The 26,233-nt window shown below is 36.8% G+C and overlaps 2 protein-coding genes across 7 annotated transcripts; both read right to left on the bottom strand.

Moving 5' to 3' along the window:
* Positions 1-2,294: 2,294 nt before the first annotated feature.
* gnl1 (guanine nucleotide binding protein-like 1) lies at positions 2,295-11,267 on the bottom strand. Its single transcript, XM_081389373.1, has 12 exons — positions 11,021-11,267; positions 9,760-9,913; positions 9,506-9,642; positions 9,189-9,340; positions 6,490-6,561; positions 6,049-6,241; positions 5,862-5,960; positions 5,598-5,783; positions 4,903-5,081; positions 4,638-4,812; positions 4,391-4,531; positions 2,295-4,308 (listed from the first exon to the last, which is right to left on the bottom strand). Exons 1-12 carry the CDS (start codon positions 11,091-11,093, stop codon positions 4,061-4,063), a joined length of 1,809 nt encoding a protein of 602 aa, XP_081245499.1. The 5' UTR covers positions 11,094-11,267; the 3' UTR covers positions 2,295-4,060.
* Positions 11,268-11,997: 730 nt separating this feature from the next.
* Positions 11,998-25,644, bottom strand: znf384b (zinc finger protein 384 b). 6 transcript variants are annotated; one of them, XM_081389269.1, is made up of 11 exons: positions 25,453-25,644; positions 24,496-24,554; positions 19,936-20,167; positions 19,733-19,822; positions 19,380-19,519; positions 18,754-18,827; positions 17,931-18,155; positions 15,503-15,670; positions 15,291-15,369; positions 13,193-13,351; positions 12,007-13,095 (listed from the first exon to the last, which is right to left on the bottom strand). In XM_081389269.1, the coding sequence occupies exons 2-11, from the start codon at positions 24,550-24,552 to the stop codon at positions 12,787-12,789; spliced, it is 1,533 nt and encodes a 510-aa protein (XP_081245395.1). In that variant the 5' UTR covers positions 24,553-24,554; positions 25,453-25,644; the 3' UTR covers positions 12,007-12,786. The 6 variants fall into 6 exon arrangements, with proteins under 6 accessions (XP_081245398.1, XP_081245397.1, XP_081245399.1 ...); XM_081389268.1 differs by having other exon boundaries at positions 24,484-24,554; positions 25,453-25,620; XM_081389272.1 differs by lacking the exon at positions 17,931-18,155 and having other exon boundaries at positions 11,998-13,095.
* Between the last annotated feature and the right edge of the window lie 589 nt (positions 25,645-26,233).

The raw sequence follows: 26,233 nt of genomic DNA, 5'->3' as shown, positions 1-26,233 counted from the left end.
TTCTTGTACATGCTACTTTTTTTCGCAATTGAGACTTTATATCACACAATTGCAAGTTTATTTTTTGAAATTGTGACTAATATCTCAAATATCTAACTGTGAATTTATTTCTTATTTTAAACTTAATCTCATAATGATCATTTTATTTTATATAACAGAAACAAGCATCCATATGACTGTTTATGTTGTAGAACATGTTAACAGACCTTATTTTATTCATAAACTGCAAACCAAAAAAAAAAAAAAAAACACGGAGCTACACGACCAGTGACATTCCTGGGATTGCTGTGCCAGTGTTTTCAGTTCCGTTTGCATTCCCAAGGAATGTGATATAGAGGCTGCGAAGTCAAGAAGTTCAAAAGCCTCCTTTGCATTCAGGATTAAGCTGCATTTGTGTGTGTGTACTGTGAGGGATATTTAATCAATCAGACATCCTAACAGGGAAATTTATCCTTGTGATGAATGGTATAGCTAACAGCTTCCAGAGTCTGCCAAAATCACCAGATGTCTGCAAAATGTGCAAATTAACATGCAAATGAACACCAATCAGATTAGAGATCCAGTACTTGTCTGGTCTGATTAACCTCTGCCTGAACTATTGTGTTTACTTTCACCTTGATAAGAACTCAAACTCTGTCTCAGTCAACACCAGACCCTTATTAAAGCCAGACTGGTTTAATAGGACTAATTCATTCACTCTTTGTTGATTAGTGGTTTAAAGGGTGTTGCAGACTGGTTATGTACGTCATGTGAAAAGCAGGCTGCTCTAAACTAATGCAACACATATGGACAGCACAAGCATGACCAATGACTCGTGTTTAAGACCACAGAATTTAATTTGGATAATTTATGAGGTCACGGTTGAGTGAAATATGAGAATAGTGTGGAGCTGACAGCGGTTACAAACAGGCAAATAGTTTTACACAATCTACAGGAAATTAGTGAGTTGTGTTTCTCTATTTTACTGAGGGGAAAATTGTTTGTATTGGTTATAATAATGAGCAAATTATGATTGTGAGAAACTGTAACGGATCCAAGTCACACCCTAAACCACAAGCCCGTTTTAATAGTTTTTCCCAGTTTAATTAGAAAAGGATTACAATGTAATCCACATGCCAGATTTTACATGACTTGTTTTTGATTGTGGTGGAATAATCAAATTAATTAGGAATGCTTCATTGTCTTCAGTGTTTACAGCTGGGAAATGATCAGTAATGTTGATCTAATGCAAGGCTCTGTGACCTGATGGCCAGTGATAGTCAAATGTTTTATTTCCTAAGAGTGTTACTGTAAAGCGCATAATTAGAAGCAATCAGAAGTGTGGACACACCTGCTCAATCTTTATGATTACTATTTTTCACGTTTTACAATAATAGTAATTTAAACTAAGGAAAAACACGAATGAAAGCAGGGGAATAATGTAACGACCAGAAATTCTTAAGCAAATGTTAAATTCTGCTTCTTTAAAGCAGCTATAGCCTACTCTTTACTTTGATAACTTGTTTATGCTCTCAGACAAATGAGGTAACCACTTGCTTTTCCAACAGTTTTATAGGGCAGGTTCACACAACTCCACTCCGCTGCTCTTTATCTGTATTTTAATGTAAACGTGAGCTAGATGCCCAGATTTTACAGTTGCGTTGAGCATCGCTGCATTTTCGGAGTCTCGCACAGGCACGTCGTGTTTTTAGTGAGTTAGTCTCCCCAAAAAAAATCTAAATTCTGTCATTAATTACTCACCTACTGTTTTGTCGTTACAATACAGTAACACTTTCGTTCTTCTTCGGTACTTTCTGTCCCTCCTTTGACAGCCTAACGTTACTCAACTACTTTCAAGCCCCAGAAAAGTAACGTAAAGACATCATAAAAGTAATCCATGTGACTCCTGTGGTTTAACCTCAATTTTATGAAGAGACACGAGTGCTTTGTTTGCGCAAAAAAAAAAAACATAATTTACTACTTTATTTACAAAATCTTAATCTACAACGCGGTCACAAGAGCACCTCGACGCATGCGTGCTGTGTTGCCTGATCAGTTGATTGATTACATTACTACTACTTCTTTAATTGTTTTAAGACGGTTGGCAACCAGCTGATTGATTACATTAAGAATTGCAAACAGTTTTCGTATTACAAGTTTTCTGAAATGTTATGTTTAAATATGCAAATGAGGCATTGTCTAATTAAATATGCCCTGGAATTTGCATTTCCAGAACAGATAGGCATATCTGAACATTGGATACAGGTTAAAAATGTAATTAATTTTGTTGACATATTAGAGTCTATGACAGAGGGGAGAACTGACATCTCTTTATTACTGTCAACAGCCAGTAATTATATGTCACCACTCACCATGTAACCAAGAAAGTGATATATGAACAAAGCCCTCTATAAAAACCTTCAGAAAATAGAAAGGAATAAAACTAGAGTTTGGTGTATGAAAGTGCTACTAAGGTGGCAATTTCTGGCTCAGTGCATAGGAAAAACGTTTGAGAAAATGGCCTTTAAATATATGTATTGTAATTGAAATCTACAGATAAAGTGCAATAAAATAAACACTTTGTGCGATTTGGATGTCTTCTTCTGTCTGAGAAACAAAAACAGGTTATGAAAAGCCAAATAGCCCAAAATCTTATAAATATGCATAAAGCCTGATATTTTTTGTGAAGTTTATACGATGCTATTTGGTTATTCTCTTTAATATACACACAATTTTATACATTTCACATAAAGATGTTACCTTAAATTTATGTTCATCTACATTATTCTTTCACTATATTGTCACTGAATGTAAAGAAACAAGTTGCTGTGTCCTCTTGTGCAAACATAATGATAGCAAAGAATCAGGGGAACGTTTTTATTGCAGAGGGCTGTTTCTGTCAGTATAATAACAATTCAATAAAGAAAGAATGATTCACACACTATCACACCCACATGAAATCCCTAAGCAAGGGCATGCAGGGCTGGAGGCTGTAAAGCAGGAAACCAGCACTCTTGTATCGGTCTCTCTGCACATCTGTGATGATGGTCTAAAATCACATCATCACCTTTACCTGAGTCCAACAGCAAAAGTGCACAAACTCTAGTTCTTCAAAACCAACCCACTCTCTACTCTACTTTTTAGTCCAAAAGAACATGATCCCAAAATCTTCGAGTGGCTTGTGTCAGTGTGCATGTACAATGTGTGGTATAGTTTCACTTTTATAACTGGAACGCATATATCAGGTTTTTCTAATACCTCTTTAAACTTTGCATAGTCTAGAACATTTTGTGGCATAAAGTCACTCCTACTGCAACCCAAAATGACACCCTCACTTCATTACCCGCATAATAAACGCGTATCTGCTCAGAAATGATAGTTTTCAACAGTAAAAGACTGCTGGTTGCTTTAAAAGTGCTTTTAGTGTCCAGAACTTCTTTTCATCAAAATAATCTTCTGAAGTCAACAGCCTGTGCCTCTATTTCTTATCCTCATACATGACTGGTTCTGCCCTACATGCCGAGGTTTGCGGTACTGAGGTTGAGGTTAAAATACATTCACATGGGGGAAACTCACAGTTTGAGGTCAAAGCGTGACTTCTGACCTCACCTGACCTTTGGCATCACTGCTGTGAGACTGATAATAAATCAGTGATTGTATTCATCAATGCTTGTTTAGTAACACTGATTGTACAATCACTGGTTGTAAGACATTCCCTCTGACCTTTCAGAAAGGGAAAAGGCTGCATGCAGGAGGTACAAAAGTTTTCAAAGTGTTTTGATACTTTTCTGATGATAATAAATGAAAAGCAGAGAAGGTACAGAGGCACAGAGAGGTTGAAATAGAACACAGAACCAGCCTTACACTGCAGCAAAAATAGGCAGAATGGTGGATGTGTTGTGTTTGTCTATAACTTGGTCTGTATAAGAGCGCAATAAGCGTCAAATGAGAGATAAATGTTCAAGACGGTCCTTTGATTGACACATTGCAGATTGAAATGAGATGGTCATAAAGAGATCAGTGATAAATAAAGATACCGGAATGTATGAACATGGAATGAGAAGGAGAGCGATCTCATCCCTCACTCACACTCGTTTTGTCTTAGCACACTGAACATGTTGAGAGTGAGGCCCTTCTTGTCAGCCTTCACGGTATCGTCTTCATCATCCCCATAAGCGTCTTCATCATCATCTGCGTCTCGGTCGTTGTCCTCTTCCAGCTCTGAGCTGGATTCACCGTCGTCGTCTTCCCTGTCACCCCTATCCTCTTCGTCCTTTCTTCCTTGTAGAGCGATGATCTCGGACAGGTCTGGGTGTGATTCCCATTCATCTGAAGAGATTGAGATTAAATGTCAAATTTGGGACATGAGTGGCAGATGACATGAACCATCTGTAGTGGTTTGAACTCTGACCTTTACTCTGAGAGTATCCAGGTGGCCGCAGACACAGACACAACCGTCCGTCGATTGCCAAACGCAGTAGACTGTTGGCTGCTCGATAAACATCATTACGGGCCGCCATAGCAGTCTTATACCCTCGCTTATCAGCCCAGGCTGACAAAAAAAAACAAAAAAAAAACCAGACTATTGAAAACCAGTTCCTCCCTCCAATCGAATGGTAAATAGGAAATGAATAACGCCACATCAGAAAAGTACACACCTTCACACACGTCCCATGCTGTCCAGTCCTGTGTGTCAGGGTCACGTGGGGTTTCTGGACAGTGGTCGGGATGTTTCAGCTTTAATACAGACAGGAAGTTGGTCCGTTCACACAGGTATCCTACTGAACTGTAAGGCTCTTGCAGCTGGGACACTGGATATATACCAGCCAGGATCTGTTTGAGAAGATGAATAACATGCACACACATAAACAAAGCCAGGATGGTTTAACTTTCAGAAATTATACAGTATCATGCTGTTTTTACCTGTAGTTGCTTGTCCACTTGGGAAGGGAAGACAAGCCCAGGACAATCGCACAGTTTCACAGTGGGAGTGAGGTAGTATGTTTGGAAATATTTTGTGTGACCTGGGGTTCGAGACACGCTCACGACCTTCCTGCCAACCAGACTGTTCAGCACTGAAGATTTGCCTACATTAGGAAAACCTGGAGAAAGTACAAAAGACTCAATATGAATTTTAATTGAATTTACACATTGGGGAGAAGCACTTTGTATAAGATATATGTAGCTGATATTGATCTAAAACAACACAACTTAAAAGTTGGCATGAAACGGAAATTGCGATCGTCCTTTTTATCCCTATTTCGGTGTATAACCAAGTGAAACAGCTTCTCAAATGAGAAAAAAAGTAGGGTGGGGCTCGATTGTTCATCAGGGCTTGATTAGCTCATTAAATTGTTGTTGTTTGCTGCAATCTCATGTGAGTGAAAGGTTGCTGGAAGTGAGGGATTATTGTCCCGGTCTCACATCATCAGAGAAATGATGTCGTCGTGAGGGGGAGGGGATGTGCACATTTTGATTAAAGATAATAAGGGCACATTCATTTTCTTTTTAAATAATGATGTGCACATATAAATCATTTATAATAAACACTGCAATGTAAAAAAAAAAAAAAAAAAAAGAATCGTCAATTTTGATTTCCTGGTGACTAATCTTTTTACCTATGCAGCCCAAGGTTAGTACTCCATCTTTATAAAGTTCTTGCGTGGGGCTGTTCATTTCCATGGCAACATCAGTATGATGCTCCATCAGCACAGATTCCGATCCATCATCATCAGCCCGATCCCCCTCTGTTCCCACAGCAACAGCATCCCTCTGGATCTTCTTCTCCCAGCTGGTCAAATCCACTGAAAACAACAATCATCATCATCATTACTCCCTGTGTTCCAGTGCTCATTTAGTTGTCTGGGAGGAACTTGTCTTACCTCTTCCTGCTGTGATCTCCTGGCACGCTCTCATGATTTGGAACGGTCCTCCTACCTGATTCCATCCTGCTTTCTTCCTCACTCTCTTCTTCTGTAGAACTGCAGTTAGTACAGATGAAGGAAACATATTTGAATCTGGTCAGGTCACATTATAGATAAAGCACTGATAGAGGAAGGAGTCTCTCACGGGTGCTGTAGGGTTGTCCTGGGTGCGAGGTGAAGCCGACACAGTGCAGGTGGGGGAACTGTTTAGTCAGATAGTGTTTCCATGCCAACACCAGCGGTGCGGGGCTCAAGTCCACCTTATTGAGCACCAGGATGATGTGCTTCTTTAACTCACCAGTGATGTAGTGATACACAGCAGGAGAAAGCTGCAGCACCTACAGACAGAGTGATAATGTTTGCTTGTACTGAATGGTAATGACTACTTAACAACTCCATCCTTCTTTTGCTCAAAAAGTATAACGCAATACAAAAGTGCTGTTTTCTGAGATTAAATCTAATACATCTCTGGCCCCACCTAGTGGGGACTTTATTACCTCAGTTTAACAGTGTAACAGCTATGCAATTTTCATGACCTTTTGAAAACTGCTTAAAGTTTCAACAGGCGTTACAGTCGCACACTCACTGGGTGTCTGATATCCACTATGAGCAGAATGACATCAGACATCTCCAATACTCTCCACAGCTGCCTCCATGTCTGAGAGAGAAAGACAGTCAGTCAGTCAGTAGTAAAGAAACAAAAAATTTTTAATAGCTGTTATTTGAAAGAGCACTATTCACGCTGTCTGAACTTCAGTAATGAATCTTAATCTGTTATTCACATTCTTTCAGATTAGCCAACCTGTTTGTAATTCTTTGGCCCACTTTAGGTAAAATAATGTATGGTCTCCTGTTAAGTATTTGCAACATTAATCCAAAACTATCTGGAAACTGTTAAACCAACGAATTCATTGTGATCCAATATTTGTGCTTGCAACATTTAGGAGCAAGTTTATAAGTTCTTAGAAACAACGGTTGTTTGTCTAAAAATTATCTGCACAATATTGTGGTGATTCTGTTGTCTAGGCTATTACAGACAAACAGGAATCATAAAAGCCTTTTTTTATTAAGTTTAATACGGCTCATTTTTAGTCTTATACAGGGAACTACACTGCGACCAAAATGGTCGCATATGCGACCTTTTGAAATGCCATTGCGACCGTAATTTTTAATGGGTCGCAAATGTATCACTGATTATTTTTGTACCTATGTTTTAGGCTATGATTTACTATGAACATTTATTAAAAAAGAAATGTGTATTTTAAGAATACGTTTTATAACGTGCACTGCCTATGAGCATTCAAAACATCAAGTTAACTTCAGCCCCGCGACCGTTACTTAGATTAAAACCATTGTATCAGTGCTGCGCGAGCGGCTCTCTCTCTCTCACACACACAAACACGGACGCGCACACACAGAGAGAGAAGATAATTGTAAAATGAAAATTGACGGGCTATAGTTTACATTTAATATTTAATGTTTTATATTTTAACGTGTTCTAACGTGTGCGTTCCTTCATCAGCGCGTAACGTTACGTGAAGCTCACATGCACTAAAAGCCTGTCTACCAGCGCCTGGATACTGGACTAAGTTATCTTTCGAGTCTTATTGTGCTTATACTATTAAATACACACAAGGTTTAGATAAACAAAGTCGGTTATGACTAAAGTGAAAGCAAACTTGAGAAAATTGAATAAATCTGCTTGTCAAATGCGTGTATATTAGACGCAACTCTTAAAGAGACAGTAGCAATAGTAAACACGCTGCCGCTTGTCCTTAAAGGGATAGTTCACCCAAAAATCATTTAAACGCACTCTAATGTTGTTCCAAACCTGTATTAATTTCCTTCTAATATTTTCTAATATTTTTCTAATATTAATATTTTGAAGAATGTGGCTATCCAGTAGCTGGTCCCCATTGACTTCCAAAGGAGAAAAATATTCTAAGTCACTGGGGTAGGCCTACATCAACTGTTTGGTTACCCACATTCTTCCAAATAACTTTTATTTTCAACAGAAGAAAGAAACTCATTCGAGTTTAAAACAACTTGAGAGAGTAAATTATGACAATTTGAAATTTTAGGAGAACTATTCCTTTTATGTTAATAAAACAACAAAATGCAAAGAGAAAATCACTCACTGCTCTTGAATGAAGTAGCTTTAATAAGTATCAATGTATAATTTATACAGTGAAGTGTATTTTGTTTTATTTTCATATTTGTTCATTTAATTACTTTCTTCAATGCTACTGTTAAATACACCTACTGAAGCTGAAAACATAAAACACTATTTAATTTGTATATTAAGTTGTGTATGTGTAATGTGCATCTTTGATCTTAATATTTAATAACAAAGAAAATAATGACAAATATTTTTATCTTCACCCCTGTCTGGCATTTTTTTTATATATGTTTTGTTACCCAAGGCTTTGTTTTTAAAATATGAACATAAGTTTTGGCTGTAATGCTCAGTCGCAAAATAGTAAAACCAACATAAAAAAGAATCGTGATAAAATCGTGAATCGTGATTTTCCTGAAAAAAATCGTGATACAATATTTTTGCCATTGGGATAATAAATTAAGTAGCCTATCTTAATTGTACACAATGTTCCTGTTTTTTTTTAGTATTTTTTTTATGCCATAACAGCAATATTAATATCGGTTATTATCGGTATCGACCACAATTTTCACATCGGTGCATCACTACTTAAGAGTTCAGGAGTCTGCCCATCTGTGCCAACCATAGCATGTTGAAATCCATTTAGGAGAAAATCTATCCCAACCAATGTTAAAGAAAACAAAAACAAGAAGGCATGTGGTTTAAAAGATGGCAAGTAAAATAAAAAGCACATCTGTATGTAATACAGTTTCATTATTGTTTATTATTATCCAGAGCGGCTAACTATAAATAATTTGTGCGACCAAATCATGTTTTGCGCCAGTAACTGAAAAAGTTAGTAGCGCAAGTGCCACCAGTGGAAAAGGTTAGTGTAGTTCCCTGTTATACATTTAAACTAGCATTTAAGAGAAGTGTTGCTTCTTTTCACTAAGCAAACACAATATTTTCAGTGTCACAAGGCTTGAGAAGGGCAGTAGCTCATAAACAAGTGAATTTGAACACTTAACAGTGTTTGCCTCCAGCACCGTCTGACCAAACAGATGCTCAAGCGCAATAAGACAACTATTTCATTACAGCTATTGACTCAGCAACAATCCAATTCTGGTTGCTGATAAAAAATTATTTCTCCAAGTACTTCAGTATGTGTTTTCTAACAGAACATGCCTCACCTCGAGATTGTGCTCAAAGTGGCTGAGGCTACCGGGTGGGTTCTTGGAGTGAAGAGTGTCCAGATACTCCTGAAATGACTTCTCCTCTTTCCGCAGCAACTCCTCTCGCCGCATTTCGTAATGCCACGAGGGCCGCCGTGGGATATCCAGGCCTGTGATTAGACAAGATAAGACATTGAGTTGACTCATCTATTTGACAGCAAAGTTTATATATTTATTTTGACACAGATGCTCTGACAAAACTATGGCTGGTTTTGTGAAATGTGTCCCAGTTTAGAACCACCACTTCATATTACTTAGCTCAGCAGCATAAATACCTTTCTCTTCGGGGAAGATCTGGTTTATATCCATCTCTAGTTCCTTTTCTGCCACCGGCTTCAATATTTTCTTCATCGCTATTTTCTTCCTCTTCTCCACCTCTTCCTTGCTCTCCCTCTCAAAGTGCAGGCGGAATCTGCAAAGCAAGCCATTATAAGATTAACAAACAGGACGATACATGCCCCTGCTAAAACATCTCATGTTGAATTAATAAGACAAGACTGGACTGACTGTTTCACCTGTCCCGACTCACCTGTTGGGGTCATATCTGCCGTCTCTGGCACCAGGCTGATGGTTGATCCTCCTGATGTCTGTCGTCTCGCTGTCTGATGTATCCGACTGTCTGTCTTTGCCAGGTCCTCTCTCCACACTGGCATTTCGGCTACTGTGACATGAGCCTGGTTCTCCTGCACACACACACACACACACACACACACACACACACACACACACACACACACACACACAGAGAGAGAAACTTTAAAGAGTGTTTCCTGTCTTGACTATGATTACAAAGCAAAGTAATATCATATACTGTAAAAAAATATTTTTTTTGGAAGTTGTAAATAAAAGAAGGATTATTGGAGTACTTTTTACAAGAAAATACTATTTCATTCTTTATCTCAGTCATTAAAAATGCCTTGTGACAAAGTGTGACATGCAATTTTCAGTGACAAAGTTTTGTTTTTGAATTATACGCCCTTTTCTGTTGAAAAACATCGTGTACTTCCAATAATCATGTCTCCCCAATAAGTAACACTATGTTGTCATTACACTATACATTTGACAATAGTGTGGACATGTACACTGATGACATAATAAATAATTATTATCCCTGCTATATCACTAGATCTTCTGCAGACTGTTTATGTAGGTTTTACTGTGTACTAGACACGAATACTTGCAGAACCGCAGGCGAACGGCAGTTAATTAAGCCTGCTTTAGTGTGTATTGATCGCGTAGTTGTTGTGTTACGTAACTTCACGCGGAGTCTGCGCACTTATATACCGCATAACACACGCGCCAACTACAGCAAAACACGAGCTGCTCAAAATCACCCCATTTACGCATCATTTCACTGTTGACAAGGCAGAATAGCAATTTGGTCTGTAAAGATTACTGTTCGGTTGTGTGACGTTCGACCTGTCACGAGCAGAGTAGTTGTTTACAGCAGACAACATCCATATCAAGAACATTATGATACATTTATACTGTTGCTGGATGTGACATTCAGCGTCCCTTCTTGTATGCAGCCCTCACATAAAAATGACAGCACGCGCTGTTTACTGCCTGTCAAGTTTGGTTACATACACCCACAGAAACTTAGCAAACAAAGTATTTACAGAAGCGTAGTAGCTCAAATAATGTGCCAATATGTGAGAATATGGTCACATTTCTGCACGCTAAAATATAAACCATAAAGCAATGAGTCACGTGGCTAATGTATAACGTCTGCGAGCGCGTTCGATCAGCTCGTCGCGCGCTAACTCAGCTAAGCTAGTTAAAGTACCCACCTCTCTTTTTCTCGCGTTTCACCTGGAGCTGCTTCTTTTTCTGTTTGTTACTAAAAGGTTTTTTGCGCGGCATGTTCGCATGGATCAAAGGAGAAAAAAGAAAGAACGCGCGAGGACGTAAACTCCGATGTTAGGTCTATATTTACATTCGTGAAGTTTCTCCGCCACTCGCATGGACTTTTCTGTGACACGGCCCACTTACTGACGGGGTGGACGCTACCAATATGTACTTCAAATATTCAACACTAGGCGTCACAAATACATTTGATTGACTCTGAACAATTGTTCTGGAATCTGTTACTGCTTCTGTTTACTTTATACGACTAACGTGACTGTCTGCGAAAGTATAACAATAACAGTTATAAGGTATTTTGACCCCCATATTTTTGACAGGTGGTGCAATCTGCCATTGTACGATAGAATGTTGGACATCAGCACGAATAAATATGTGTAACTTAAATATAAGTATAAATATTTAAATTATATAAGTTAATTATATAAATAACTATATATCAGTTTTATAAATATCAATAACTAAAAATAACTTGGTGGTAATGATGTTACTGAAAGACTAATGTGCACACACAAACCTAACCACAAACAATTAATTCTAGACCATATTCTCTTTCTTGGATATCTGACAAACAATACAACTGTTTATGCATTACATTATTTACAGTCTGAGGGAATTTAGATTAAAAAGTTTAACCACAAAGAAGTATCTTAATTCTCTAATCCGATGGGGGTCCTTGAAGGTCCTGTAGGGAGTCTATAGACAGCTCGAGGTATAAAAACATAGAATTTCAATAAGTAACAATATTCTATGTTCTTAAATTATTTCTAAATGCGAACAATTACATGAATGATCTAAGTATTATAAAAGGCAGTAATACTTGTTAATGTTGTAAATGAAAATTACTTAAAAACCCAGGTTGCCAGAGTCTGTAAAGTTTGCAAACCCCTGCGATAAGATAATCACAAGGAGGCACATCAGAAGCAATTGTTTTAATATCTTGTTTTACAGGGTTAAAGCACACTAATCCGATTTTTTTAATGTCAAGAGGTTGAGATTTGGGGAGCATGTTAATAGTTATTTTGATAGAACAGTAGTAACAGTAATAATAGAACATTACATGTCACCTGCAGATGGGGATGCTAAACAGGATCATTTTTTTAAAGAAAAAAAAAATACATCTCAAGATATTTGCCATTGACATTAGTTGACACAAATTCTTTTTGTCCTATTTCCTGTTGTCCTTTACTCATTCACACACAAAACATGATAATCGTATATACATTCTTTTCTGTTTTACGTACATGACTGCAAACAAATTTCCCTTTTAAAACGAAAAAAGACCAACAATTCCCATACATACTGTGCAAGAGACAACATTTCCATTCTTGTGGACAGTAACAATATTAACATTGACAGTGCAGTGATCGTACCAACAACTACAGATGCAATCATATAAACGTGATAAACCAGAAATTTTATGGAAAGACTTGATAAATGAGCTGGGTACCCACTGAAACAGCCACAATCTCCAAAGGAAGCTTTTGCGAGGAAGATCAGGATTACAGCAATAAATGTAAAAAAAAAATGGAAAGAAAAAAATACAAAGTCTATCTCCTTCACTTTTGTCCATTTAAGTCCACTTGCTCCTTCATACAAATGAGAAGGCATTGAGTAAGAAAACCCTTTCAGTATCCACAGTTCTGTGTAATTGCAACAGTTTTTTCTAAACTCCAAAGGTTAACCCCCTCGCTCATGAGTTCAGGTGTTCCACCTGTATGGCGGAGGCCTCCACAGTGATGCAGAGGTCTTTGTGAGGGGAGATGTCAGACACACTGACAGTTTTATACTGCACATCAGGAGAAGTTAATGGTTTGTACTGGTTCAGGTCGAATATGCACGGCTGACCGAAGACGTCGGTCCTCTCGACTCGCCTCTGTGCGTCTCCTTCCGAGCCGCCTCCTTCAACGCGGCCTGGGCTGTGGCTTTGCTGGGTTGATCCAGGTGGAGACGGCAACATATCCGGGGCATGTTTGCGCATGTGTTTCATCAGATACGTCTCCTACAGGCAGAGAGAGATGCATATTAATATCACCTTGAGAACGGGAACTGGGAATGCTGCTTATTTATGGTATGAGATTAGATGTTCATTTTTGTACCGAGGTATATGTGCGGTTGCATAAACCGCAGGAGTACAGCTTAGCGTGCTTGACCGTGTGAGTGGACAGATGAACCTCCAGGCTGGCTGCGTCTACATAACCACGGTTACAGTGGTGACACTTATACGGTTTGTCCTTGTTGTGCTGACGCCGATGAGACTGGAAGATATTGGAAGAAATATTGAAATGACAGTTCACTAAAAAAAGAAAACTCACCCTAGAATTTTTTCACATGTGTCAAAAGCTCTCTTCTAATTAATGAAATTAAATGGGGATCAGGGGTTGTTAAGCTCCACAGAGCACCATAAAAGCATCATAAAACAACCCATATGACTTAGATGATTAATACAAGTGTTTTGAAGCTTAGTGCGAGGAACAGAGTGAAATGTAAGTAATTATTCAATGAAAATGTTGCAAGCAGGGTTGTGCAAACCTCAAAATTGATTATAATTTAAAATAACTATTTTCAATTTATTCCTGTGTTCCTTAATACAGTCTTCAGTGTCACATTATCCTTCAGAAATCATTCTTATATGCTGATTTGCTGCTCAGTAAACATTTCTTATTACTAATAAATTTGATGAGCAAAGTTTATTTGAAACAGAAATCTATTGTAACATCAGTTCTTCTTTACTGTCTTTTTATCAATTTAATGTATTTGCTGAATTAAAGTATTCATTTAATAAAACGTAAACTTAATACACTTGACCCCAAACTTTTGAACAGTAGTGTATATCTATAACTATCTGAATCCTTAAACATTTTTCAAAACTTTCAAAAAGGCTTTCAATAAGCTAAACTTCAGGAATTGTGTTCTAGTTCATTTACAGTTACAATGACATGATTTCTTTAAAATCCAATTTATTTTAATATTAATTTATTGTATTCAAATTCAAATAGCAATTTTGCATTCTGTTTGCTACCTTACATCAAACTTAAAGGTATTCTCAATTAAATTCTAAACTTCACACGTCCTTCAGTCATAGTCCCCATTTACCTTCATATAATGGAAGAGCGTTCAGGTTTTGAAAGACATGAGAGTGAGAAAAGGATTGCTTACTCCTTAAGGAAAACTGTAAATTAATATTCTAAATAGGAGTGACACTTATAAATAATCGACTTTATAGTAGAGCTGCACAGTTCTACAGAGCCACATGCGCTCGGAGGGACATGAAAAAAAAAATGAGATGGGAAGAAAAATGATGAAATGATTCTCTTGTAAATGTTTTGCGTTTCCCCGAGAAACTTAGTGTTCGCACGGAAAATTGTGTTCTTTGCGAGTGAACGCAAAACATTTTGACGGCGAATGCAAAGTTTCTGGGAGGAAAGCAAAACATTTTCGAGAGAACGCAAAAGCATTGACAAATAATTTTTCCTCCCATCCCATCATTTTTTCATTCACCATGTTTCTGTCAGGGGCTCTGCACAATTCTGGACTCTTTTTTGGTTTAAAATGGAGATCAAGTTTCTCCCATGATTCTGAATAGACAACAATTCAAATTTTCATGAAATTTACTTGTTAATTGCTGCAGTCTAATTTTTTTTTATTAATTTGAATAATCGGTTTAAATGAATGATTCAATGACTCACTCATAAATACTTCACTTGTTTCATTACTGGATGAATCAGCATTTTTAAACGAATCTCCTGAATGAATAATTCAATGACAAATACATTTTTTAACAGTCAATTGTCGCCACCTACTGGTGTAACGATGTATTTGATACAATCTTTATCTGAAGCGCCAAGTTGCATTCAAGGGTGATTTACTGATTTTTTTATCGCTACCTAAGGAATCAGTGTTTATATTTGAACTATAAACTTTTATCCAAGTACTTCTATGATAATTTGAATTATTGTAATAGAAATAATGATACTGTGTGTGGCTGAAAGACTGTTTGTGAAGCTGTTTTATACACATGACAACGGCTTTCTCTGGCTCAGCAGCAGCACAAATGCATATTTGAATGTTCACTGTGATCATCCTTGTCAAAGGTTTAATAGACACGGCAGAATTATTGTAATTTAGAGATCGCAATCTTTTAACAATTAATCGTGCAGCTCTAAATAGAGAAACAGATAGAGAGTATTTTCTCACCTGCAGATTAGAGAGCTGAGTGAAAGACTTCTCACAACCCAAGTGTGTACATTTGTATGGCCTGTCTCCTGTGTGGATCCTGAACAGGCACAAAATTTATGTCAAGAGGTAAGAAATTAATGGAAAACTAAACTGAGTATCTATGGTTAAGAATAAGGTGTAGAAAAAGCCATAAAAAAAAAACAAAAAAAAAAACGTGTCCATTACTGCACCTGTGGTGTTGCTGTAAGTGACTGAGCTGTCTGAAGGTCTTCTGGCAGTAGTTACAGGTGTAAGGTTTAACACCTGTGTGGATTCGTATATGCTGAGCAAGGTAGCTTGTGTTGGCGAAGGATTTCGAGCAGTGAGGACACTTATGAGGTTTGGATTCTGTGTGGTTTCTGTAAAGGAAAGACAAACATGCTTACCTATGGACTCATTCAATAATTTCTAGACGCTACACAAATATTTGACATGACCATATTGTTCATTTCTACACTCACTCTGCTGATCTTTCTTTGGTGGTCCCTACAGCCAACAAATGTCAAAAGTGCGCAGTGTATTTCGAAGACACATTTGGAAGTGGTGTGGTAGGTGTTTGAATGAGGTCACAGAAAGGGCAGATCCATTTCTCAAAAAAAACATTAGCACTCAATCCTCACAGGAACTCCGCGGGCCACAGAGCCCAATCCCATGTCCAAGTGCGATCAACAGTAGACGAAACCTTTACGTGACCTCTATTTCCGAGCGGGGCAGAACCTCATAAAACTTCCACACAGTTATGGGACAATAATGTAGAGTCAAAGAGAACTAGGCTTTCACTGACAGCTTCAATTTCAGTTCAATCCTTCCGTCGGTGTGTGTAAGACTCCACAGTGTGGTGTAAAAAATTTAAGTAGTCCGCAGTAATAAAAAGTGTGCCAGATGAGAAATAAATTATACAAATAGAGAAAAGAAAATGTAAAAAATGTAAAATAACTTTTCCTCACCATCTTTAGTTTCTTCTAGCAATTTTTCTCCCAGTACATCAGTGAGACATTTAAAATGCAATCCACCCACTACACATGGAGACATCATGCTAGAGCTGACTTCACCATTATAAAGACTGTGTGGTATATATTTAAACAGTCCATTAGACATAAACTTGCATTTAAGCAAACCATCACCAGAGTATGTTGCTATAGCAACAAGGAAAAGAGCATGAGGCCCTGTTGTCAACTTTTCCCAACGTGACCGTGTAATGTCTCAGGGGTCGAGCACCCAGGACACGTGTTTGCGTTTAAAAACTGCTAGATGAGCACAACGGAAAGCAGAATGCAGAGGTCACAAGAAGCACTTTAAACGCCCAGGATTAGTCAGGTATACATAAAGTAGGTGGGTTGAAAATACTGTTAGCTACCACTTTCAAAGTGAACAAAATAAAGTAAAAAAAAAAAAAAATTACCTTGAAACTAGCATTAGCCTTTATGAAAAGTAATGCTGCAGAGAAACTTTTTTATTTAGATTTGTCAAGCACTTTTTTTTCTTAACAAAAAATATTATCCCAAATCAATGTGTTAACTTTGACAGCCATAAAAACACATTTTGTTTCTTTTCTCTCCAATTTTTCACCACACTCACAATATTTAGATACATTACAATGGTCCGAGTACCAATAATTTTATGCGTTTATATTTTGATGCATTTATAATTATCTACAGTTTAACTAATACAGAATCAGATGTTTTCAAACCAGGGTCGAAGAAACCTCAGGGTTTGCTTCAGTACATTAATAATAATAATTTAATTTACAAAACTTGTTTTTATATTATAATATGAAACTTAATATTTTTCTCAGACATTATAAATGGGTCTTTATTGATAAAAATCTGCAGCAGCCTATTTCAAAAAATACTCAAAGAACATTTTTAAGTAAATATCAAAATGAATATCCATTATTCATATGGCACATTATAATGTGAATCATTTATAACTACTGATTTAAGTTTCTGGTTACACTTTTCTTAAAGTCTTTATATATAATGCATTATAGAAATATTTTAATGTATTAATTATGCCTTGTATTGCACCTTACAATGAATTGTAAAATTCTCATAAATAATTGTAACCACAGTTATAATATATCTATTCTTTGTTATGCCTTTTAAAAGTATAATTCATTAAAACACATTAAAAAAACAACACCCAATTTCAGATGTAACAAGGAATCTTCAAATAAAATAATGCATCATCTTAACTTTGGTTACTATTATTTATGAAAAGATTTAATGCATTATTACATACATTATATGAATATCTTTATAATGCATTATACATAAAGGTTTTCAGTAAAGTATTACCACATTTTTTTTAGTGTTTTAATTTCATTTTAGAACTGAAATATCAGCAATTTATTCGTATTTGGTCATATAGGTCAAACGCTATAGATGACCAACACGCTGATTCTCTCTTTAACGTGTTTAATGCAGTTTGAATTTCGATATCATATCTTTAGCAATGTGTATCGATAGCGTGAGGAAGCTGGCGAACTCACACACAGACGCTCCCGCAGTCCACTCCCTATACTAAAGTCCATCACACACACTCTCCACCACCCGCCTGCTTTGCCACAGACACCCACACACAAACACACACACACGCTTGTGGTGCGGTGCTGAATACCGTGTGTGCTGCTGTAAGTGACTGAGCTGTCTGAAAGCCTTCTGGCAGTAGGAGCAGGTGTAGGGCTTGGCACCGCTGTGGATGCGGATGTGCTGGGCCAGGTAGCTGGTGTTAGCGAAGGATTTGGAGCAGTGCGGACACTGGTGAGCTTTCACCTCCGTGTGCGACTTGGAGTGCAGCTGCATATCTGACTTACTGCAGAACGTCAACCCACACATCCGGCACCTACAGACAGAAAAACACACACACACACACACACACACACACACACACACCAAGGGGTGGACAGAGGGATGAGAGAGGAGGAAAACATGGGAGAAGACAAAGTACGGATGAAAACGGGACAAAGAGAAAAGGAGTTACAAGCCTGTCCATCAATAGTGAAAGGAGAAACATGAGACACGACAAACAGGCAAGAAAGAGACACAACACAAGCGGGAGGGTGAGAGACGAGGAGGTCAGTGGAGAACGATCCAGAATGAAATCGTAGACCTTGGCGCTAGAAAAGAAAAATGAGATGGAGAGGCCAGAAACGCGAGTGCAGATGGGTGACAGAAGTGTGTGTGTGTGTAGATGTGTGTAGCTGAGGCTGCACATGCTAATGAGCAGAATAACACACACTTCTACAGAAGCACAGCAGACAAACTCGTTGCGAAGCCTTGAAGCCGGCGAGAGTGTGTGTCAGCCCGGAGGGACATGCATTTCTGCCGTATGAAAATGAAGTTGCTTAGGAATTCCTGCCTCTGTCTTTGCCTCTTCTAATAGATTGTAAGAAACACACACTGAGATCATGCTGAGCTGATGTCTCTTTGAAAATCCATACCTGTATGTTTTACCACCTTCTTTCCCAGCATGCCCTTCTTCTAGGGACAGACTGTAAGGGTTGGCAGAATGATGCTGCAGAGAAAAAAAAAATCAGTAAAAAAAAAAAAAAAAAAAAAAAAAACTGTTATTTGGCACTAGATTGGTCACAGTAAGATTTATTTTTTATTATTTATAATGTTACAAAAAAATGCAAATAAATTTCTGTTCATTAAAGAAACCTGCCAACTGTTTTCAACATTGATGAAATGTTTCTTGAGCACCAAATCAGCAATAAATTGATTTCTGAAGGATCATGTGACACTGAAGACTAGAGTATGTTTCCTGAAAATTCTGATTTGCCATAACAGAAATCAAGCAATCAATCAATCAATACACACACACATATATATATTTAATTAACAATATTACTCTTATTTTTGTACTGTATTTTGATCAAATAATGCAACCTTGGTGAGCATAAGAGACTTCTTTAAAAAAAAAAAAAAATTATATATATATTATTTTTTAAATCTAACCAACCCCAAAATTGTGACCAATAGTGTATCTGGGCTAATCACGATTTTGCAAGTTAAGAAAATGTACTTAAAAACGATTTCACTATATGTTATTAACGTGTTGTTATACCTGTCCTGAAAGACCCAAAACCAAGGCATCTGTCCCAGTAGGTGAGCCAATCAACGGGAGTGTGGCTTTCTTCTTTCTGCCCCGTTTCGCCGGTAACGGGATGATGACCGGTGAGCAGGTCAAGGAGTCATTTCTCTTGTCTGGTGGAGTCATGCAAGAGTAAAATGCTTTAATTATTTGAGACAAGACTGATGAGAGAATAAAAAGTATCTGTTACCATTTCAGGCATATCAAACACTCAATAAACCGACTCAATAAAAGATTGAGTTAATCTTTAAATTAGTGCTTAATCATATCTCACCAAAAATCATACCACGTGCATGTCTATGTTTATGTAAAATAAGGTGCATTACCCGTTTGGACTGTTATCATGGTGGTGGATGGATGTCCATGAATAAGGGACTGAGCAGATGATACTGGAGACACCAGAGTGACCAAACCCGCTAGAAAGAGTGTGGAAGTGATGGAAGACTTATCAAAGTGTAGAAACGTAATGATAGTGTAAACTAATGAGAAAAGACCCTGTAGCAGTTTAACAAACACACACACACAGTACCTGCCGTCATGATGCCTGTAGGCGGTACCGGCACCACTGTGATACTGTGTGAGGAGTGAGACGGTTGTGCATGCTCTTGTTTTAGTGTCCTTGCTGTCGTTGTATCTCTGGCACCCCCAGAAACCGCCACCACCGCTGTGGTGGGATAGTGGGCGGGGCCATGCGAGTAGGTGGGGCTTTTGTCCTGAACAAGCTGCTCCTTTACCTTATTAAGAAATACAGCATTCTCGATCTAAAACCAAACAGGCAAAATTGGGTTAGACAAATAAAGACAACATTTTTTTGATAATGTTTTTTGTTTAAAAAAAGAAGACTTATTGTCACCAAGGCTGCTTTTATTTGATTAAAAACTAAAGTAAAAACTGTGAAATGTTATTACAAGTTCAAATAACTGTTTTCTATTTTATTCTATTTTAAAATGTAATTTGTTCCTGTGATGGCAAAGCTGAATTTTCAATATAATGTTCTACTGTAATATATTTTAAAATATAATTTAATCTTGTAATGCAAAGCCAAATTTTCAGCATCATTACTCCGGTTTTCAGTGTCACGTGATAACGATAAAGATAACTATATATGTGTCCACACCAGCGACCGATAACGGTCTTTTTATTCTAAGCACGCGCGCGCCCGGATGATCCAGATCCATTTTAAATGCGCGAGACCTTTAAATTAGAATGGATTCTGATTGGCTGTCAGTGTTTTATCGTTCGACAGCTGGAAAAAAATCGTTCTGAAAGTGATCCCAACGATATCGTTCCTCATATCTTTATCGTTATAGTTGTGGTGTGAACTCTGTTATTCTTTAATATGGAGAACGATTTTTAGAATTATATCTTTATCGTTATCTTTATAGTTATCGTCCTTGGTGTGGACGGGCCTTAATATGCTGATTTACTGGTTTAAAAAACATTTCTCATTCTCTGGCCAAATCAGTGAATACTGATAACTTTCCAGTGTCTGTTTCTAAAGAGGATAAAAGTTTGGGTGTCATCTTTGACAGTACTCAATCATTCAAAGCACATATAAACAGTGTCATTCGCTCTGCATATTTCCACATTCATAATATTAACAGACTTCATTCGGTTCTCTCAGTAAAGAGCAATGCAATTCTTATTCATTCTTTAGTCACTTTCCGTATTGTTTACTAAAACGCTCTTTTTTTTATGGCCTGCCTTCAAAGCTTCTCTACAAACTCCAGCAAGTAAAGAATTCAGCGGCTCAAACTATCTGCAGAACTCCTCTAGCTGAACACATTACTCCAATACTACAACACTTGCATTGGCTCCCAGTTAAATATCATATTGATTTTAAAGTTCTTCTTCTTCACTGAGTGCAAGGCACTCAATGATCTTGCCCCTTCATATTTTTCTGACCTTCTTCATATTTACACTCTTACTCCTACTTTAAGATCATCTTCTGCACTCCCTCTTGCTGTACCTTGAACTCGCACTACTTCTATGGGGTCCCGAGCCTTTAGTCATGCGGCAAAACTTGTTGCCCAGGATGTGTGAAACAGTGAAAATCTTCATGTTTTTAAATCTCGCCTTAAGACCCAACTTTACAGACAGGCTTTTATGTGATTACTTTTATGCTTGTATCAAGTCTTTCCAGGCTGTAATAGTAAGTGGTTATTTGTTTAATGTTGATTATTTTATTGTGTTTCTAAGGTGTCATGTAATAATAATGTATTATCAAACAGTTGTGCTGCTTAATATTTTTCTGGCATTCATTTGAAATAGAACAGCATTTATTAGATTTTTTTGTAACAATGTAAAAGTCTTAATTATCACCTCTGATCAATTTAATGCTTCCTTGCTGAATACATTTTCTTTAAAAAGTCTTACTGAACCCAAACTTCTGAAAGGTACTGTATATAATGTAAAATACTATGTAAAGCATGCAAATGCATTAATTGGTACTATATTAATGCTATTATAGGCCAGGCATAAAATGTAATAGTTTATGATTACCTGTCAAATCAACCAAATTTCAGAAACTTCCCCAGCTCAATTTTTTGATTTTGTTAACATTTTTTCTTTAGAAAGACAAACATAAATAGTGAAAAAAGCCAAAATATTAAATGTCACAGATGTATATCCACTATTTTGTCGAGGGAGGTCAAAATGACAATTTTCACCTGAGATTGGAGTCAATTTACAGGGGGGTAAAAATGTCTTTAGAAAGATGGCAGGATCATTATTTTATTTTTACATAGAGTTGGTTGGTCTATTAGTAAAATCGGTTGACTTTAGCAATCTTTCTTTCATTAAATGCTAACAGTGACAGTTCAAAAAATGGCAAAAAGCACTTCTTGTGTTTTTTGCCTCAAGTTTACATGCCTGTAACTCTAAAAGTATTCAAGATATCTTAATATCCTTCTAGATTCTCATTCTTAATAAACTTTACTATTGAAATCTTCTTATATATTGTTCAGTCCCATAGATATGGGGATCTCAAAGCAGCTTGATGTTCAAATTGTCGAATTTTACCCATTTTCAGTGATCGAAAAAAAACAAATGTGGTCCACTTTGCACAAAGCTAAAACTTACTGCATTTAAAAGAGGAACATCTGAAGAATAAATAATGTTTAAACTAGAAATGTATCTTGTTTCCCTCTATTAACTAGTGTCAACTAGTCTCGCCCCTGTGAAGGCCTCCTTCCTTCCCTTCACCTCTGTACAGATAAAATGTTGTCAAAATGATTCCAGTTCACATGGATATGCGGAAGCAACAAAAAAATTTGTATTATGAATTTTTAAGGCCAGACAAGTAATTAGACTGAACACGTAATATGCGTGCACGCCGTTGGCGTTTGCGGATTCGTATCTTTGGGGTTTGCACGAAGATTTTCAAAGTTTTTCAAAAAATTTCACCACTTGCGCCTTGGAACCTATTTCGGGGTTTGCGTTCTCGAGCCGCCGTGCACTGTTGTTGTGCAGATGAGCAGGCCTAAGCGCGTTAAGGGTTTTCTGTTGGAACGGTGTTGTGTAAGCGGCCCCTAAGTTAATAACTAATGATCTTTGCAATGGAAGTGAATCAATCAAAACTAACTTTAGCTGGATAATAACTTTATTCTAGAGCTGCTGTAAAGCCAAAACAATCTATGTTACTTTAATTTCCTATTATCTCTGTAAAGCTGCTTTGAAACAATCTATATCGTTAAAAGCGCTATACAAATGAAGGTGACTTGACTATTAAAAGAATTGCATAAAACATAACCAGAAATCCACTGGAAATGGTTAAGTTGAGGCACATTAACTTGCTCTCAAAAGTGTATTTATAAGAATCTATATTTGAATGAGTTTTAGGGATATTTGGAAGATGGGATTTTGTTCATTTTAACTTCTGAAGCTACCAAGAGTTTAAATATGCAGTATCGTTTCATCGTTTTTTAGCGTTAAAAATGTGAGGTGTGTTGTATTCAATTTTTTTGATGGGGGAAACAAGATACATTTCAAGTTTTAGTGTTATTTGTTCTTCAGACATTCTTCTTTAAACAGAATAACTATCAGCTGTTTAAGAAGAAACCTACATTTGGTTCTTGACCATTGAAAATGGGTAAAAATCAACAGTTTGGACATGGAGTCACATTGGGCCTGATATCTATATCTATATCGATATATTTATCTATGGGCCTGAACTATATAGGGTCTTAAAAATAAAAATGACAAAAGGAAAGTTTATTAAGAATGAGAATCTACAAGGATATTAAGATATCTTTAATACATTTAGAAACAACTTTAGAAAAATAATCTTTATGGCAACAAATGTTTTTTGCAATTGAGCTGATAAACACACACACGAAATTTAACATTTTAAACAAATTAAATTAAATTTAATTAATTGAATACATAATTAATGTATTAAATTTAATTGAATAAAATTTTTAAATTATTAGTTTTTTAGATATTCCTCTTTAAAAGAAAAAAGTATCAGTATGCAAAGTGACCCACATTTGGTTTTTGACCACCGAAAAATGCGTACAATGTGACCAATTTACTCATGGAGCCGCATTAAGATCTCCATATCTCTGAGATTGAATCATCGAGGGCCTTTACAGTGAAGATACCCAAAGGAAAGTTTGTTAAGAACCAGAATCTAAAAGGATATTAAGATATATTTAATACTTCTTAAGTTACAGAACACAAGAAGTGCTTTTTGCTATTTTTTAACTGTCACGGTTGGTATATAATGAGACAAAGTTTGCTAAAGTCAACTGATTTTACTAATAGACCAACCAATCTCTCTGTAAAAATAAAATAATGATGAGGCCATCTTTTTAAAATCATTTATACCCCCCCCCCCCCCCCCCCGTAAAATGATTTCAAATCTCAGGTGAAAATGGTAATATTGACCCCCACCTCTACAAAATTGTGGTTTACTCAGTGAATATACAATATACATTGAATATTTTGGCTTTCATCACTATTTATATCTTTATACATACAAAATATGAATAAAATAAAAAATTTGAGTCTGGGATCTCTGGTTGAGTTGACACGGAATGACCCAATAATCAATTTTCAAACTTAAAAATATGCATACCGGTGTGCTTACCTGTCCCTGCACAGGAGACCAAAAGTATGACGAATTAAAATGGGAATCCTCCATCATCCCTGAGAAAAGAAAGTAGGCATTTTGATATTCAAAAACTGTGTACACATTGTAACCTTTGACCTTACGAATAGGAACATAAAATGATATTTTATACATTAAAATAGTAATAAAATCTTTTTACCTGTGGGGTGTATAATTTGATAAAAGATACAGAAATAAAATCATAATAATTTCACATTTTTAAAAATTAACTTTTTGAAAATGAAATTGGACAACATGAATTATGCAGGACATTTTTATTCAGGAAGAGCTGGTGTCTGTCATGGGTCTATGTATGGTCAACACAACACTGCAACAAATAAATCATGCGTTTCACATCAGCAAGTTGTTATAAACTTAATACGTGACTGTAATACATATTATCCATATGACAGAACCAACACCACTCGTGAATCTGTGTTCAGGTTATATTTTTACAGATGGCGGGTTAATACAGAAGCTCTTGCGTCTATATGGATGCAATTTTTCATAATGTTGCAGAGAAGAGAATGTGCTTTGCTTTATTCTTTATTGAAAGCGATGCATTGTAAAATCCTGTTTTTTGACCATATTATGAAATATTCAAATATTTATTTGCAAATAAACAATTATATCTAAATATCTGAATATTATTGACAGGCTGGGGCGAATCTACTGTGCGATAACCGAGGCGGATCTGCAGCCCACAGCATGACGTTACCCGTGCATTCACTCTACTGTCGGCTAAAATAAAAAAGGAAAGGCGAAAAAGGATAGAAAAAAACAGAACAAGTGGGGAAAAAAACGTCGACGCTGGAACCGAGGCGGTTTTACGCAGACTTCCGGCACATGAGTGTCGACGATCGGGCGACAGCAGCGCCAGCGGCTCACATCAACAGCCAAAAACAAGCTTCAAAGTGAAAAATAAAGACTGATTACCAGCTCCCAAGACTTTAGCTTCGCCCGCCGGGGATTTCCTCCAATCAGGATAGTTTGAGAAGTCTTTCCGAACCCACCCGATTAAAGAATTTCAATGTTTTTTTTTTCCTCCCTTGTGTTTTTTTTTCTATTTTTTTCTATTCTTACGGAGTTGGCCGAACTGTCTACACAGCACTTCCTCCCGAGCGGCGCGAATGATGCCCGTGCGTGCGGACGTCATTTCCGTCTAGTAAGGTCAAACATATCCAAGAATATTGTTCTTTTTAACACGTCAATTATGCTTTTACACTAAGATACATTATTTTGTATTATACAAAAAATTCATTTAGAGTTTAAAAACCTTTCGACATAAAAAATATTGACATTTCTGTAAGGCATTTCTATGTTTTCAAATGTATTTACGTTTAGATGTTACAAAGCAATGCTCTATTAATCTGTTTGGGTATGCCATGTTTTTTTGTATTTTATACCTGTATGTATGTGTTACTTAAAAAATAAAAACATTTCAAAGAAGGGCTGTGTTGTAGTACACAAAGAATAACGTAAGGTTCCAATGCCATGGAAATATCAGGGAATTTTAAAATTGTATGGAACTGTAATAAAATTACATGAACAAAAAATAAATAACAGAAAATCGAATCTGTCATTTAGTATTAGCATTTCGGACAGCCACAATGTCTTACATTTCTTCTTTACATGTATAGCCTATTTTTCCTTTTCCTCTCTCTTATGCTTTGTTCATGTGTGATACCTTAGGGGGAAAAAAATCACTGTTTAAATT

Source organism: Scardinius erythrophthalmus (genome assembly GCF_964197995.2).
Source record: "Scardinius erythrophthalmus genome assembly, chromosome: 16".
Taxonomy (NCBI): domain Eukaryota; kingdom Metazoa; phylum Chordata; class Actinopteri; order Cypriniformes; family Leuciscidae; genus Scardinius; species Scardinius erythrophthalmus.
Note: the sequence above shows the minus strand (reverse complement) of the source record. Positions and strands in the feature narration are given on the sequence as shown.